Source organism: Buteo buteo, chromosome Z, assembly GCF_964188355.1.
Source record: "Buteo buteo chromosome Z, bButBut1.hap1.1, whole genome shotgun sequence".
Classification (NCBI taxonomy): domain Eukaryota; kingdom Metazoa; phylum Chordata; class Aves; order Accipitriformes; family Accipitridae; genus Buteo; species Buteo buteo.
In genome coordinates this window covers 30,152,747-30,170,447 of record NC_134204.1, presented here as the reverse complement: position 1 = coordinate 30,170,447, position 17,701 = coordinate 30,152,747, and the positions used below count along the sequence as shown (strand labels likewise).

General features: G+C 37.7%; 1 protein-coding gene across 6 annotated transcripts in view; it reads right to left on the bottom strand.

Annotated features, from left to right (window-relative positions):
- SMARCA2 (SWI/SNF related BAF chromatin remodeling complex subunit ATPase 2) overlaps nt 1–17,701 on the bottom strand; it is a 126,474-nt gene that overhangs the window by 50,043 nt on the left and 58,730 nt on the right. For all 6 annotated transcript variants that reach the window (XM_075019529.1, XM_075019531.1, XM_075019530.1 and 3 more), the window contains 11 exons: nt 16,611–16,711; nt 16,161–16,308; nt 12,846–13,009; nt 11,004–11,070; nt 10,306–10,416; nt 7,496–7,738; nt 7,094–7,207; nt 4,902–5,009; nt 3,338–3,424; nt 2,400–2,446; nt 838–1,004 (listed from right to left, as the gene is read on the bottom strand). In XM_075019529.1, coding sequence (XP_074875630.1) covers nt 838–1,004; nt 2,400–2,446; nt 3,338–3,424; nt 4,902–5,009; nt 7,094–7,207; nt 7,496–7,738; nt 10,306–10,416; nt 11,004–11,070; nt 12,846–13,009; nt 16,161–16,308; nt 16,611–16,711 — 1,357 coding nt within the window. The remainder of the gene's footprint in view (nt 1–837; nt 1,005–2,399; nt 2,447–3,337; nt 3,425–4,901; nt 5,010–7,093; nt 7,208–7,495; nt 7,739–10,305; nt 10,417–11,003; nt 11,071–12,845; nt 13,010–16,160; nt 16,309–16,610; nt 16,712–17,701) is intronic.

Below are 17,701 nucleotides of genomic sequence, written 5' to 3'. Positions count from 1 at the left end.
GCCAAAATGGAAACTTCTTTCAAACAGGTTTAAGCCTCAGATGGGATACGCTATTTTTAATTATTTTCCTTTCAATCTTACTCCACTATGTTTCTGAACCATGTTTTCATTCCAAGTTAATAAAACATATCTACACATAAAGTAATTGAGGCTACTGACCTTCCTGTGAAATTCAGGAAGAAAACTACAGGTGCTACTTTACCTGTCACTGAAATGACACTGAAATGCTGTGGAGAACAGCACTCAAAATTTAAACAGGTACAAATTAATTAATTCCACTGGAATCCAGGCAAAACACTGGCATTATCATCTCTCATCATAAGAATACCTTCAGGCAACTTAGATTGTGACAACTGATTGTGACCTTGGATTTTAAACTTTGTTTGAAAGAGAGATTAGCCCCTAAACATCAAATCTCTACATAATCTGCACTCCAGGAACAGACCTGAGTGTTCATCAAAACAATCCCTTGACCAAATGCTTTGCAGGTTAAACAGATGAAAGAAAACCGTCAAAGAGCTAGGCAGATGGAGAATTACTAAGGATCAACTCTACCAAGAGAGGGAAAAGTACAACTTGCTCGGTATCTTGTCTGTAAGAACAGAGAAAATTCTAGTAAGCTGCAGCTTAAGGGTCTACTGCTATAACTTCATGATAAATACCCTTGCAGACTCTTCCTTCATGGATTTGTCAAACCATTTTTTGAACCTGTTTATGCTTTTGTATAGTCACATCACAGCATTGGTGTGCTAGGAAGACACTTGGAAGAGAACCCATGCCCAAACTAATGAAGCATGCTAACTTAATATTTTTCAGGTTTTTTTTCATTTAGCTTACCATCAAGACGCAGGTAAAGGAAATTTCGAAAGGCAAAATAGTCTTCCATAATGGTCATGAGCGACGTCATTTGACAGAAAAGCAGCACACGATGGTTAGTAGCTCGTAACTTTGGTAGAATACGATCGAGTAGCTCAAACTTCCCTGAGGCCCGATAAAGTTCGGCTCTGTTAAAGAGAAAAAGCACAGTAAATGCCAGAATGAGCTCACATTTAGAAAAGTTTTTAGTTATTATTATGTACAACAGAGAGATTAATTTCCTTAAGATAAACAAGACTAATAGCACTTTTCTCTCTTTAAAATTGTTTATGTTGATTAAAACAAAAAAATTAACACCCATGTGAATTCCTGTTTGGAAAGGATTTTTCTTCAGTCACAAAAACTGTGTGGACTTTCAACCACACAGAATACCTTCCTTTATGAAACTCAATTCTGTTTCATGATGTATCAAAACAAACATTATTTCTCAGCTAGATAAGCATTTCATCAGTTAAGACATTCACCACTAGTTTTGCTTTCAGCTGGCATTTACTGCAGCTGGAAGTTGTATTTATCAGGCACACATTAGAAACAATTCCCTTTCCACTCAACTACTATGCCCATGAAAGTGAAGTATTCTAAACTGAACTAATACACAGAGATAATGGGAGGAGTCTGACAGAGGATACATGCTTTAGCCATCCAACTTTAGTAGTCCTCCTGAACAATGTTAGCTGCTTTGATTAGCTGCTCTTCCGTCTTCTATGCTATAAATTGCAAACCAGACTCTTAGCACTGAAATTCAAGTCGTAACTGAGAAAATGAATAAAAGTAAACCGAATGTCTAAATCAGCATCACAGTGATATGCTTTACAAAAATAAATTTCACGTAACTTCTATCCTTGAGTCTGTACTCTCAAAATACAATTTATCATTAGCAACAGTACACTTAAGTCCACAAGATACTTGGCCTTCTGATATGCAAACATATGTAATCAGCAAAAAACTGTTTAGGAGACAAGTAGTCTGCTATACTAGTTAAGGAAAAAAAAAAAGAAATGTCATTAACACCTGAACAAGAAGGGGGTTAAGTGGAAGATACACACGTTTCCTTTAGCAAGTATCCATTTCTAGACAGTTGCACAAAGAAGTGCCAAGAACAAATTTTAAATCTATTTCATTTCAAATAATGGAAGAAATGCTACTTTAATTTGGAATAAAGATGGTAAAGACAGGACAGCAGAAGGCAAAAATATTAAGAAAGAGAAGAAAATCCCAACTGATATCTCTGAAGAATTGTTCCAATGAATTTCAGATCGTATCTAAGCTATTTCAAAACAAGTGGAAAGGAAGGCATCAGTTTACAATCTTCTCTGCCTGTCATCCCAAAAGAGATGGAAGGTCATAAAAAGCTCATATAACACTTCTAATACTGTTAGCTTTTGCTTTACATATGTGCCCTATGCGTCCGCCACCTCTCTATAAACTGCTCAAGTTTGTTAGCACATACCTTCTTGAAAAAGAATGTGATACATTAGTTCCAATACAACATTATGAACAAGAGGAAAAACTGAAAGATTTACCCATTGATGACACCATTTGAGTAGCCTAAATGTTCAGCAAAGGACTCCTGCAGAGTTATAAGCAATAAACAGATTATTACAAACTACACAGTAACCTAAAATAATGCATTCTTATATCAATCAAATTAAATATATGAGCATTGGGGTTTGAGTTTTATTATGTTCATACTCTTGGATTCCACCTTGTAGCAACAGTGCTCTGCTTAATGTTTTCCTGTACTACTATTATTTGAAATTCATAGTTTGCAGAAGTAACTTCTGTCAGCATACGTTTTACCAGATTACAAATACAGTAGAACCTAATTAATGTATACTAATTGCTGGAAGATCCATTTGCAAATTATTCAATTTAATTAGAATACCACAGAACAAAGAGTGAAAACTACAATGGTAATACATAACAGTAGGTACTTAATTATTCATTCATAAATGTAGATACATTCCAGATATTTATGACACTTTCTGTCTTTCCAGATATATTATTATATTTATGTACTTTGGGTCCTAATGAGAGATGCCATACAGATAGTAATTTTTTGCTGAAAAAACAAGGTGGATAGAATAGGACAATTTTAGTTGATACTGTAGAAGACTAGCAGCCTGCTAGTTACAAAGACACTACACATGGATCGTATTTTGAACTAGTGTCTCTACATCATAAATTAGGTCTAAGCAGAGTTAAAAAACACACTTAAGTGTCTCCACAAGATTAAATGCTTTAAAACTAGACTTCAGATTACCAATAAAAAGCTGGCGGTTGGTCCATTTGTTTCTAAAAATAAGGGACCGCAATGATCATGTTTTTCAAATGTGTCCTTTTCAGCACAAATGTGGACAGAGATGTCCTCTCCCACACACATAAGCTTCAACAGCAGTTTTCTATTAAGTTAGCCATCTGAATAAAAAAAAATTCTCAAAATCAAACCTGTCAGTCTTACCTCAATGTGTTGAAACATGTATGGGTGATTGCATATCTTTCTCAATTGCATGATAGTGTTCATAAGAGTTTTTGCCCCACCTTTTCCCTATGGGTACAAACAATGCAAATAAAATGATGAATCTAATTTCTTAGCTTATTAATGAAGCTTTTGAAAGATATTTTTAAATGCAGGGATCAAAATACTCCTACCCCAAACCTGAACGCATCAGTAATAAAAAAAATCCCAAACCAAAAAACACCACAACAAAAATGGGAAGTTACTCTGCAGCTGTCTTGCTATATATATCCATCTATCATAAGGATGGTCCGTAACAAAAAAGGAAGACCTGGAATTAATCCACTAAGTGCATTATGTATCTACCTGCAGCATTCACAGTGGGAAGCAGAGCATCTACTGTCCTGTATACTGCTTATTTATGCTGTTTATTATGAAACCATACAAATTCCACTGGGTCTGAACCCTCTAACAGGAAATTATTCAAGCCAGATGCTTTTCAATTCTACAGTATCTCCTCCTGTTGTTAACTGGATATATGGGTTTCTCCTTTCAGGACTAGTAAAACACAGGGCCACAGGCAGCTGAAAAGCTAGAGATAACTGTGATACAAAATTAAATCTGTAGGACAAAAGTAAAGACATCAAACTACAAGATTACATTAAAAATACAACAGAGTAACATAAATTAATGTTTACAAAGTGCTCAAACTATGAAGATGATTATCAATATCCAGTGATAAGAGCCAGCTTTGTCTGTAGTTTGAATAAGCACCAGCTAAGAAAACAATCTGACTGCATAAAACAAGGAGGTCAAAATAAGATACTGAATAAAAAAAGTCACCCATTGTACCAATGCAACCTGCAAAAGGATGGTGGAAAGACAGTATATGATTGCGTTGCATCAGTAGTATACACATAACAGGGTGCAATCACAAACTGTTACACGCCAGCTGTTCTGCAGTGTCTATTCAAGGTATTTCACATTTATAATGTGAAAAGTGTATACACAAATAAGCTGATGAATGGCACCTTGTTTACTCTATATTAACTGGATCAAGTCCCATAATGGCATAATCAACATTTACTGAAACATAATCCTCATCTGACTATATGACTTTGAATCCTACTGTTCTCTGACAGAACTTGGTCATTAATAGATCTTGTAAGTATGAATGCAAGCATACAGCCCTAGCTGGCCAAAACAAGACTTAACTAATAGCTCTGAAAGACAAGATGTGCTTCTGCAAGCGCTGCTACAATCGTGATTATTCAAGTATGTTATTGGATTAAACATGGCCAAGGGAAATGCTGAGTTTTTTCAAACATTGCCTGTTTGCAGAATGGCATAGTAACTACAGTGAATACAAGCAGTATCTTTTCCTTGTGAATAGATAGCACCAGCTGCAGTCTTGCAAAATAAAAGCATGTCTGACAGAGATTTCTTTTCCCATGACAGATACTTGCAGTAAGAGCCTACATACTAATTTTATAAAACAGAAAGCATATTGTTAACATGTTTAATCATAATACATTGTTTCCTATGTGTTTTAGTCTTTCTTTTGTACCTTCTTGTCTTTTTCAGAACCATCTGTGAGAAGGATTCCCTTGGCTTGCATGTGACGGTACAGTATCTTCTGAAGAGCTGACATATCACATTTGATCACATATTCCACCTAGTGCAAAAAAAGAAACCAACCATAAACACACTGACATAATAATGTTAGTAGGATCTAACTACAGGTTCTTGTAATCCTAAAACACAAACCGAAGAACTACTGATCTTTTATCCGTACCCTAACACCACATATGACTTCAGTGAGCAGCAATCCAACTGCAAGCAATGAGTATCTCAAAAGATTATCTGTGCGTTGCAACTACAAGACAGTTGGATCCTAAGAATGTAACTGCAGAATTGCCAAACATTTTTTCTCGTTCTGTAATTTTAACAATTAAAAAATAATTGAAATTTAATTTTATGTTTAACATGTAATTTTAAAAAATATGTTTAATAACCTGTGGATTTTATTGTCTGTAAAGCATTATAAAAATATCAAGCAAAGCATTATAAAAATATCATTGTACACCTACCAAATGAGTATCCCTCATAGTGTCTAATTAGCATTATGCTTACCTAGGTTGGCATAGAAATATGCTGTTTTCTCATCATCAGCTAAAAACACAGGGAATTAATCAAGTACTCTATGATCCCCACATTCAGTTTGACTTCTTGTTCAGCTTTTTAAGACTATATTTATTAAAGCAGTTTTTGACTGCACACTATCTTTAAATCCAGTAATACAAAGACGTCATACCCCAGTTTAACCCATTTTTTTCTATTACCCAATTTCCAGATTACATTCACTATGTTTTTAAGAAGTTGGGTAAAATAAGAAGTCACATAATAAAGCCACAGTAGTGGCTAGAAGTCTTTCAAGTGGTGACTTAAAGAAAAAGCGTAAGCTTCCTAACGTTTAATGAATAAATGGAATAAAAATTATCAGGTTATCTTCTTCTCCGAAAGACAGGAGGATGAACTCATTAAAGAGAAGTGACTTGTTTCTTCAACAGCTTCTTCACCAAGATTTATAAGATCAAATGAAACCGATTAACAGGCTCTGGTCAACAAGTTCAGTCCTCATGGTTGGACTAATTGCTTTTCTCGTAAACAAGATAATGGAAACAAAAAGAAACATGGTCCTCCAAGTACCAGTGTGTATGCAACTTCTAAATCCTCCTCCTCCAATGCCTATTAATGGATTTATCAATTACAGTGGCTCTAACTGGCAGAAATTTGAATAAAGATTTCAGTAATGTTTTTAAATGCAAGTATGTTTCATTCTCAAATAAATGCTTCTGTGGATACTGAGAATCTGACATTTGAAGGAACAGCAAGTCACAACAGTAATAGTGTTCACAACATTATGAAGACAAGAAAGAAATTTTAAAGAAGTCATTCCCTGAGTACTGTCACGAAGCATCTGTAGAGAGCTCTTTGTTCATTCAGCCAGTGTTAGTCAGCATGTAACACAACCTACAAAAATTTAATTTTGGTATGGTTTTAACCCAATTGACCTTAGCACCAAATTTTCCCTAGCACACCTTCAAATTTACTTTTTTATTTAATTGCTGTTAGTATTCTGGGAAAGGTGAATGGGAAAAGTGATGCAGAATTGCAGAGGAGGACAGGGTGGGCCAAGATGAGCTGCCCAGCGACAAAACCAATGATCTTTCAAATCAGAAGAGAATTTTATGTTCTGAATTAAAAAGCCACTAGTTAAAAAAAAATTGTGCAATTTCAACAAGACACTTCACACAACTCCTGGAATATTAATGCAGGACCAAATTCTGCCTGCTTTATAAAGTCCAGTAGTCCTTTAGGAATGTCAATGAACTAGCTAAGGGAGCAAAGGTTCTACCCAGTGCAAGGAGAATGGGACAGGACAGAATCTAATCCTCAGTGCATGGCTGACTCACTTGCAATTTGAAACCAGGTATTATGGAAATAAGTTGCATGTCTTATATGGATGACTACACACAGAATTAAGGCTGTAAGACTGGTGAGGAATCCCAAGATCGCAGCAACTTCAGGTATGGAGGCCTCCTCAGTGGCTAACCCTTTGCAGAGTTATAAACAAACACACCACAGCAATAACAGATGCTAAAGAAGTCCTCTTCTGTAAAATAAATCTGAAAAAGGAATATTACATAATGCTAAAAAAAGTATTAAACCCCTTCCACAACTCCTGTCATTGCAAACCTTTTCTGGAAGTTGAGACTCAACCTCTTTCTTCAGTCTTCTCAGCAAGAAAGGTCGGAGCACTTTATGGAGACGACGGATGATCAGAATAGTTTCTTCCTCATTTAAGTCCACCTACAGAAGTTTTATTACAAACGTCACTACAGTGCAACTCAGTATATTAGGTAATGTCTTCTCTCACATGAAAGGTTAAGTATGTGCAAGAATTATTTGCATGTTACAACCAAACTGACTCTGAGTCAAAAAAGACACTGATATTAAAATTTTCTGGCATTATAAAAAAGATGGGTTTCAGTTATGTTAATTCCCTAAGTACACAAACGCTAATCCTTCTACATAAGCTCCTTTCTGTTTTCATCAAAGTGCTTTGTTTGTGATGTTTTAAAAAAACTGCCACAGTACCCTTTCTCCAGTCATGGCAAACGGCGCGTTGAACCACTGTTCAAAGGTGCTACAGCTCTTGAAAATGGTTGGAAGAAGGAAGTTGAGAAGAGCCCAAAGTTCAGGCAATTTGTTCTGCAATGGAGTCCCAGTCAGCAGTATTCGCCTAGGGGCCACATAGTGAGTATTCAAGACCTGAGTCAGCTTGCAGTGATGGTTCTTCATCCGATGGCCTTCATCTACTATCATGTATTTCCATCGAATCTGCAAGACGAAAAAAAAATTGGCAAAGTTTGAGCAGGTCAGACTTAGTCAAACTCCTCCCAACAGGTGTAGCACAAAAATATTTCAAGCCTGAGACATCAGTCATTCTCATTTATGAGAAAAGTCAAATCAAGTATTTTGCAAGTACCAGTGGCCCTGCAAGCAGCAAACCCAGAAACAAACACTAGGTATGCTGAATATGGTGCTGAACTCTGACTTCAATTGTGACAGCAAACAGCGAATTCCTTGTGTTTCCAGTAAAGACGTTAGGGTGACTGGCTTTTCAAGGCCAGAACATGGCTCACAGGGTAAGAAAGAGACCACAAACTCCAAATAAACCTATCTGCAACAAGAACCTTGACAGGAGGCAAAAGCATTTTCAGACAAAATAACTATGTTCACAAACAACAGCAACCCTGGATTTGTTTCAGCTAATCCTATGTTTTTAGTCAAGAACAAAGCAGCGTAACTACTGTCAACTCATCTCAGTTACTGCATCTTCAAATAAAGTTTCTATTTCTGAATGTGAAAGCTTAAACGCAGTTACAACAGACGTTGAAAGTAAGTTGTTCAAGCTCTCTGATACCACCTGTACTCCAACATGGGCTGTCAACACATGTGCCACACCTACCATATGACTAGGAAGGCCTTGGTTTGTAATTTCAGTGGTGCTAACTAGTTCCATTTCCCAGGACAGGTTGAATGGCATAGTGCTGTCCTTCCTATCTTTTAGCAAGGGTGAGGAAAACCCTAGAGCAGAAGGAAAACTCTGCAGTCCCAAACTATTCTCAGGTGTTCAGAATTATGCTAAGAAAATGCACTGCCTTTGTATGAGAGATGAAAAATTAATAATCTAAATATGCAGTATGTAATAGAATGAAATAAAATGAAAACTAATAACAAAGGGACAGTAAGACCATGTGGTTTCTCCACATGGCAAAATACCTCCTTAGTCTGTGTTGTGTGTATATAGAATCATAGAATCATAGCATCATAAATCATTTAGGTTGGAAAAGACCTTCAAGATCATCGAGTCCAACCATCAACCATGCCCATTAAATCATGTCCTGGAGTACCCCATCTACTCACTTTTTGAATACCTCCAGGGGTGGTGACTCCACCACTTCCCTGGACAGCCTATTCCAATGTCTGACAACCCTTTCAGTAAAGAAATTTTTCCTAATATCTAACCTAAATCTCCCTTGCTGCAACATGAGGCCATTTCCTCTCTGCTGTCTCCAGCCACCTGACAGAAGAGACCAACACCCACTGCACTACAACCCCCTTCAGGCAGTTGTAGAGAGCGATAAGGTCTCCCCTCAGCCTCCTTTTCTCCAGACTAAACAGCCCCAGCTCCCTCAGCTGCTCCTCATAAGACTTGTGCTCCAGGCCCTTCACCAGCTTCATTGCCCTTCTCTGGACACGCTCCAGCACCTCAATGTCTTTCCTGTAGTGAGGGGCCCAAAACTGAACACAGGACTCGAGGTGCGGCCTCACCAGTGCCCAGTACAGGGGAACAATCACTTCCACAGTGCTGCTCGCCACACTATTTCTGATACAGGCCAGGATGCTGTTGGCCTTCTTGGCCACCTGGGCACACTGCTGGCTCATATTCAGCCGGCTGTCAACCAGCACACCCAGGTCTTTCTCTGCCGGGCAGCTTTCCAGCCACTCTTCCTTCTCCAAGCCTGTAGCGCTGCATGGGGTTGTTGTGACCCAAGTGCAGGACCTGGCACTTGGCCCTGTAGAACCTCATACAATTGGCCTCAGCCCATCGATCCAGCCTGTCCAGATCCCTCTGTAAAGCCTCCCTACCCTCCAGCAGATCAACCCTCCCTCCCAATTTGGTGTGATCTGAGAACTTGCTGAGAGTGCACTCGATCCCCTCGTCCAAATCATTGATAAAGACATTAAACAGAACTGGTCCCAATACTGAGCCCTGGGGAACACCACTTGTGACCCACAACCAACTGGATTTCACCCCATTCACCACAAAAATGACATATGAAACAGTCTTACACTACAGTAGCTTTCAAATTAATTCATTACATTTGAGACACACCTATTGACAGTTAGTGAGCCTTTAAGAACTGGTCCATGTGTAGTAAAGAGTCTGGATACCAAATTCATGATACAGGTACCTATTTAGTCACTTGGGGGAAAGTGACCACATAGCTGGAAAGGCTCTAATAAAAGTGAGCTTCAGGTCAGAAACAATGGAAAAAAATTAAAGTCAGGACTGTAGATTAGGTTAAATGCCATTAAGCAGAGGGACTAGAAGTTACATATTTCCAAGGACGCCAGGTATACAGTACTGACAGAACTGCACAATGGAATTAGTCTCCTGGCCACATTCAGGGAAATCCTGCTGTTTACAGGGAGAAGAGCTGTGACTGAGAAGTCCAATCATAAACAGAGGAACAGAAAGTAAATGAAAGGTTTAACTTTTATTGAAGGACAGAACAATAATGCAGGACTTCCCTAGAAAACAACAATGTGTTTTGTGCAATGCACCACTGGAAGGTGTCTTGACGGTCTTGCTGTTAAGAGATGACAGTCATTATTACCTTAGCAAGGATATGTTTGTCCTTTATTATGTACTCATAAGTAGTTAAAAGAACATTAAATTTTCCACTTCGAAGCTGAGGAACGAGTGAGCGGCGCATTGCAGGTGTACCCTAAAAGAGAGAGAGAAGTGAGTAGTCACTATTTCTTCTGATGAATAAAACATATCGTTTTTATGAATTTGCAGACACAGAGCAACGACATGAACTTGTAATCCTACAGTATTGCAAACAGTACACTGATGCATTCCAGACCTGTTCAGAGTGCTTTCCTAAAGACTTGCTAGAGTGTAAAGCTCTGTTTACGGGGCACTCGAAACATGTAGCTAGCAGTCTAGGCTCCTTACAAATTGCTTGGCCGTACCACCACTACTACAGTAGCCAAACAGCAAAGTATTCAGCTATGTATAAAATGTGAAGTAGTTATCATTTGTATTACTCTCATCAGAAGCCTTGCAATGTGACAATTAACAACTTTATTCTGCATTTTACTATGTGAAAGTAATTACTGTTTATTACAGTCTTCTTAGTATGATTAACTCTCACTGCTTAGTACCTGATACACATGACAAAACTTAGTACCTGATATACATGACAAAACTTCAGGAGCAAACAGTTTAGAAACGCATACAGAGGCAGAGGAAAAACTGGCTCTATTCTCGTTCCTTCAACTCTATAATCATATAAAAAGCCCATCAAACCTTGTAAGATATCTTCACCACAGAAGGAGCCCACTTGTCAAATTCGTATGTCCAATTGGATAATGTCCTATCATAGAGATCATAAAGAAAAAGTAATATATTTCATCATTTGCAGGTCAAACTTCTTAAATGTTTCCAAGTGGTTGCCAACTTTTCAACACATTCCATGTAATCAACTCCCCTAATTAACAGTATATTTTTAAAAAATGCACTTTATATACTGTAATAAAATACAAGCATCTCTGTGATGGGAGTAAACAGAAAAAAGTGTGAAACCCTTTTTCTGCTATATTCAGGGGCCTCTCTGAAACCAATTCAGAGTAGTATTTTACATGCATCTTTGTATTTTGGCGCATATTAAGGATAAGAAAAATAACCCTGAACAAAAACTAGATTTCTAAGTTCTTTTATACTACTTATAATCCAAACACTTATGTTACAACTTTTCAAATATTGTCTCATGAAGTTGATAATAGAATTTACCTGTGTTCTAATCGAGCAGAACTACTCATAGTGCCACCCAGTGCCACTATGCAGGTCCTGTTTTGCACAGTGTTTCTGCTGTTTGATCACAACAAATAGGTTTTTATGGCTAAGCTAGTTGCTGTCATGATACAGCAGCAAATAAAAACCTTGAGGTTTTTTGGTTGCTTGCTCTTTTTTTTCTTACTGGACCTGTGATGGCAGCAGTACTAGCTACTAAGAAAAGGCAGGAAAAGGCAGCTTTTAAAATGTATACGAGACAGAAATTTCAAGTCCTCTCCTTTAGAAACAGAAGAAAAAACATTACCAAATACTTAGAAGATATCTGATTTTTACTGTGCCCATGTGAAATCTGACATTAATAACACTCTCCCTTTATTTTTAACTTTGTTTTACTTTATAGATCTTCTCCCAGCCATTTCTTTTCACACTAGAACTCATCATTTGTATTCACACAATTAGCACAGCTGTGGTATTTATGTGAGTCAATCAGTTACTACTGCAGCACAACCAGAAGACAGGATACCTCAAAAGAAATCAAAAGAGATGACCACAAATAAAATTTATCCCAATCCTACAAAGCATTTGCATACTCAGCACAATTGGTGGACAAATTATCTAATGAAAAGGCCAGGGAATCAATCAAGTCACTTACACACAAAAATAAGCAAACAACCCCTCAATAGCCTACATCAGTTTTACACTGCTTGACAGTTTTTATTTAAAACACAGAACTTCAAATCACTAAATCCCACACCTCACCTTCAGAGAAAGCAAAATGCATTAAAAGAAATGTATAAAACAAGCAGCATCTTGGAAAGCTAAGGAAAAGCAGAAGCAGACAGTACAATGAACAATCATAATCTGGACACCCAACCTAAGTGTGAATATCGCTCATCAAGGCTACACTTAGGGCTAGTTATACAGTACTTAAAACATCACCCAACTTTACTGAAGCACGATTACTTGGTATCAGATGGAGTGCCAGTTGTTTAAAGAATTAAGCAACAGATTTTTAGTATCACAATAAAAGTTGAATGGGGACCGGCAGGCATGTAATGTGAAAGAAATACCACCCCCTTCTTGTGGCTTAAGAGTGAATTACAGTAAATCCACTACTCGGTTTGCCAAGAGTGGGCAGTGAAACTAATGGAGTCAAGTGCTTTATCAGCCTTCTGGTCATCCTTCCAATGCAAGACAATTAGCTGGGAAGAAATGCAAAGAAAATACCGAATACATGCTCAGTGTAAACCCACTGTGCACCTCATCTCGGCATTACATGAAAAACAAGTGCGTGTTCTGAATAAACCAATCAGCAAAGCTTAGAATGATAATAGCAGAAAGACGGCCTTTACTTACGAAAGGGGAACAATGATGAGATAGGGTCCATTGAGTCTTTTGTGCTCCATCAGGTAAGTGATGAGTGCAATAGTCTGTATTGTCTTTCCTAATCCCATTTCATCAGCTAAAATTCCATTCAGATTGTTATTATAGAGTGAAACCATCCATTCCAGTCCCTGGAGCTGAAATGAAGAATAGTTCCAGTTATTTAACACCCACACAAATAATTAACACCAGCACTACAGAAACAGAACCAAGGTTCTGATGTCCTTGCCTACTTAGACATTGGATTTCCTTCAATAATACTATATGCATGGGGATCCCTGGCTATCTTAACATCTTTCCCCACAAAAAACCCAAAACAAAACAAAACCCAAAACTGAAGTGAGATAAATTTCTCGTAACAGCTATAAGGAAATCATCACTCGTGCTTAGCAGAGCCCATAATATGAAGTCAGATTTCATACACAGAGGTTTTTCTGTACTGCACACAAAGCAAAAAAGGCATTCCCATGTAAGGTTGATAAATTAACATTTAACAAAAAAATGTTAAATTAACATTGTAATTAACATTACAGAATTTTGTTCTCCAATTTCAATACTGACAAACGATAAACTTTCTGTGTATATTTCATGCCATTTGCCTGTGTCAATTAAAATCTTTCAAAGCCAAACCTATCAAGTCTTGCAAAACATGTATGCCTCACGCTTGCCAACTGCGTCACCGGTATGCTAAAGCTCTTGTAGCACATGTCCATTTAGCGTCTGCTGTCCATACCTCCACATGTCAGAGTAGACCCCCTCTGTCCAATTAAGCCTTGTGTATAAAATCCCAGAACTGGAAGGAAGCCAGAGTACTGTAGCTACGAAATGTCTACATAATAGAATTTCACACTCCAAGGAGTACTGCTAGAAAGCACTGACTCAGATGATTCCCTTGTCACACAGACTTCCACATAGTTGTGTATCACATTACTCATTCAAGTGCAAAGTAAGTTATTGCTTCTAAGATCCAGACTTTTGGTGTGACTCATGCATGGCAATAGAAGCAAATTATGAGGCCTGTACTCTTCTGTTGTCCCTGCAAGAGAGTATCCCAAATAATGTTGCCAATTTACTGGGTTTATGTACATGCTGATGGATTTATATCTAGGTATTAAACACTCAGGCCACAAAGAGCTGATCAGAATCTGTTCTGCAACCGTTATGTCCCACTTACAAAGGAGCTTCAGAATTAAGAATAGGAAAATGGTCTTTTCTACATCATTGAACTTTCTCCACCAACATACACCGATATGAAGGAAGACACAATCTGACTAAACTTGACAGTAAGAAACATGGAAAAGCAGAAAAAAATGTGAGAAGGAAAAAGCATGTAAAATCTAGAGGACAGAGAAATACAGGGAGTGGAGAGTCGCAGAACAGTCCCCTGCAGAACATTCTTGCTAGAACCAAAGCCAAGTCTCAACACTCCTGACATAATGCTCCTTAGACAAGTGTACCTCTTGCCTGTGGTGCAATTCCTATATAGAACAGACACCAGAAAGAATGAATCTACTTCTCAATTGCTAGATATCACATTGAGCAGCTAAAGGACCTGCTCTTAATTGGTAATCCCTGTGAGTGTCTGCATAACTCCACGGACTGAATTATTTTGTTTTGTGGCACACAGGGAAATTGCATTGCAGAACACAGATCTGCATAATGTAAGAATATTTCTATGTTCCATAAGTAATTACAGCTCAGGAAGTAAAGGCATTATCACAATCTTAATTTCCCATCCATGAGCACTTTAAGCCAATACAGCCATCAAATTAGTATTGTTATACACTATTCACTTAGTACATCAGGTAAACCTTCCCAGGCAATGAATCAGGATTATGCAGTAAAGAAGGCAGCTCACTGCATCTGTTGGCTCCCTGCTTCATTGGGTGCTCAAGCTGGACTACATACTGACAACGAGGCAGCAAAAATAAAGAGGGCATGACAGTTGGGAAAAAGTAGCATATTTCTCTGTATGGTTGGATTCTATCTTGTCTTGGTCACAGTATTCCTCAATGATGTCAGAAAAGTTATTTAACCTATTGTGTGCAGTCCCTGAATGACACATTCCTCTTTTTCTTGAGGGCTCACAGTGAGACACCTAGAAATGCTGAGGATTCACACCAGAATCCAAATTCAGATGGAGTTTTACTATGAACAAGTAGGATCATTGGATTGTTCAGTTTGGACCAGACCTCAGGCAGTCTCTATGCCAATTCCCTGCCCAAAGCAGGTCCAGTCTTGGGACCAGGTTGCTCAAGGCTTTCTATGGTCAGCAATTGAAAACCTCCTAGGTAAAACCTCTCTGAGTCCCTGCTCCACAGTGGCACTGTCCTCTTCTGTACACCCAGTTGGAACACTCTTGTTTCAGCTTTTGTTTATTGTCTCGTTTTCCCACCATGTCCCACAGTGAGGAGCCCAATATAAAAATACTAAAATGCTTTGAAAAGAGAAATCAGCTTAACACATGAATTTCAAATTATTTAAATAAGCTACAGTAATAGATGGCAGTGCTCAGGAGCATAGGAAGCAGAGTCTGTAATCATAATGCTTTGCACACTTAGGAAGCAGTCTTCCTCCTAGTTATCTGCAGGCAGAAATAGATACACATCTTTATGACATCTTGATGAGTATTATTCTTTCATTTATGTGGAAGTAGAAATAATGTTCTGACTGCAGTAAATATACATGCTCTTGGGGTTTCCTAGAAACCTGTACAACAGCAGAAGTGTTGAAAATATGTACCAAGGACATTTTCAATCATACATGAATCTAGCTTGTGTCAGAATACAGAAGCTCCTAGTTACTAAATCCACTGAATGTCTGTAAAGAATATGAGACATTAACCTCTATAGTAAAATATTTTTCTTGTTTCCAAATTTTATCTATCACTGCACTGAAATATTAGGATCTTAATTAAAAAATAAAAACCTAAACTTTTAAATATTGGAAGAAGAAAAATATTGTTAACCCACAACAAATGAAAACAATAAGCAGAATTGAAATTCCAGGTCAATGAGAAGGATAGCAAAACCAAAATATTACTGGTCTGCAATGAAAAAAATAGTTACTGTATATGCAGAAAGTTGGTATTATTATTCAAGCAGTATGTATGAAATGTTATCTGTGATAGGTAACTGTCATGGCTGGGCCCATGTAATTCCCAAGTTCCAACCTACTAAAGATCTTGTATTTCTTAATAAATTTTCAGTTTGCCACTTGAAATACCACGTTGAAATGTGAAGCATAATTCCAAGTTATAAGTATTTTAATGTTTTAATGATTTCTCACCTGATAATGTTTTAGTGTGCCATTAATAAGAAGAGAAGACTGCTTTTCCACCCTTTCTGTAATCGCATGAGCAACAGTATAGTAGGACTGAGACCCTCTAGCACTATATTGCATGCTATATTCATCATCCACATCTTGTTTGGCTGTCCTGGAAAGCAGAAAAAGAACTAATGTGAATTCCCACAAACAACAGGGGTTTTTGACCACAGGTCACATATGTATGTCTAAAGAAACAGTGCAAATCCCCAACTGTGGCGAGTACACCGAAGGGTGCAAGCTAGTTTATAAACAGTACACAGTTAATACCAAATGATCATGTTCCTTCTCCTGCAGATGTTCATGCAGAGAAGCTACCACAACTCACCACAATCTAGAGCAAGATACTCTTGGGAAACATCACTGTAAGAAATCACAATACCTAACAAAGAACAGCACCTAAAGAAGACTTACTCAATGATTTGCTTTGCATCTTTCTCAGAAACTTCTTCACTGTTAGGATCCAGGAGTATCTTCTCATCTGCTTCTAACCTGCTTGATTCTTCCTCATCATCCTACAGAATACAGAAAAAGAACAGAGGTGCTGGGAAGTGCAACATCTTCCTAAGTCATACTTTCAACTGGCATTCACATATTGGTAGCTTTCATTAGTCAATGCATTATGACAGAAACATGAATCACAAAGTTCAACTTACACATATTCTGCAACAGAATTACACTGCAGCATAACAAGAAGGTCATTTTTGACATACATTAACCAACAGGAAGTCATGATACTTTGAAATAAAAAGTATTTTCCCCTTTAATGATCTTACTTCTAAAATCCTTAGTCTGTCTACCATGTTCATGGAGAGGATTCCAATACTATGTATATGTTTATATTATATTCCAGACCTGTGGTAAGTTAATAAAGCTTAAAAGCCTACTGTTTTAGGCTTCTAGTTTCGTAACTTGTTAAAAACCACATTTTTAAAGACATTGTTAAAGACCACATTTTCACTCTTTTTAAAATAACTTAATTTGTCTTCTGGCTACAGATGCAACGGATAACCAACTACTTAAAATTTCCCTAATGAAGCTGAACAAAATGCTACTCCGAGTTCTGCAAGTGTATTCTCCTACAAATCATTTCCCCAGCTCTAAACAACATTGCTGCTGAAGAGTCTGTGCTAAAAATGTGGGCACATCTCTTTTAACATTCCTCCCAGAATCTGACAGGTATCAGGCCCTCCCCTCCTATCTTAGTACTGACAGATTTGTAGAATTACATTAGCAGTAATTAGTCCTACACAGGCACATACCTTAACATCATACAGTCCAGTCAATTTCAGTGGTAATTTGGTCTACCACTGTAAAGACTGCTAGCCTTAGGTGATCTGAATTCTACACCTAGTTCTGCTGCTAGCCTGTTGATTGAACATGGTCCTTCTCTACTCCTCTGTCTTCCTCTCCTTTAGAAAGTACTTGTCTGAAAAATGTTGTGCAAGTATCGGTACTGATTATTCACAGTATCTAATATTATGACCCTGCAGGGTTGGGATCTT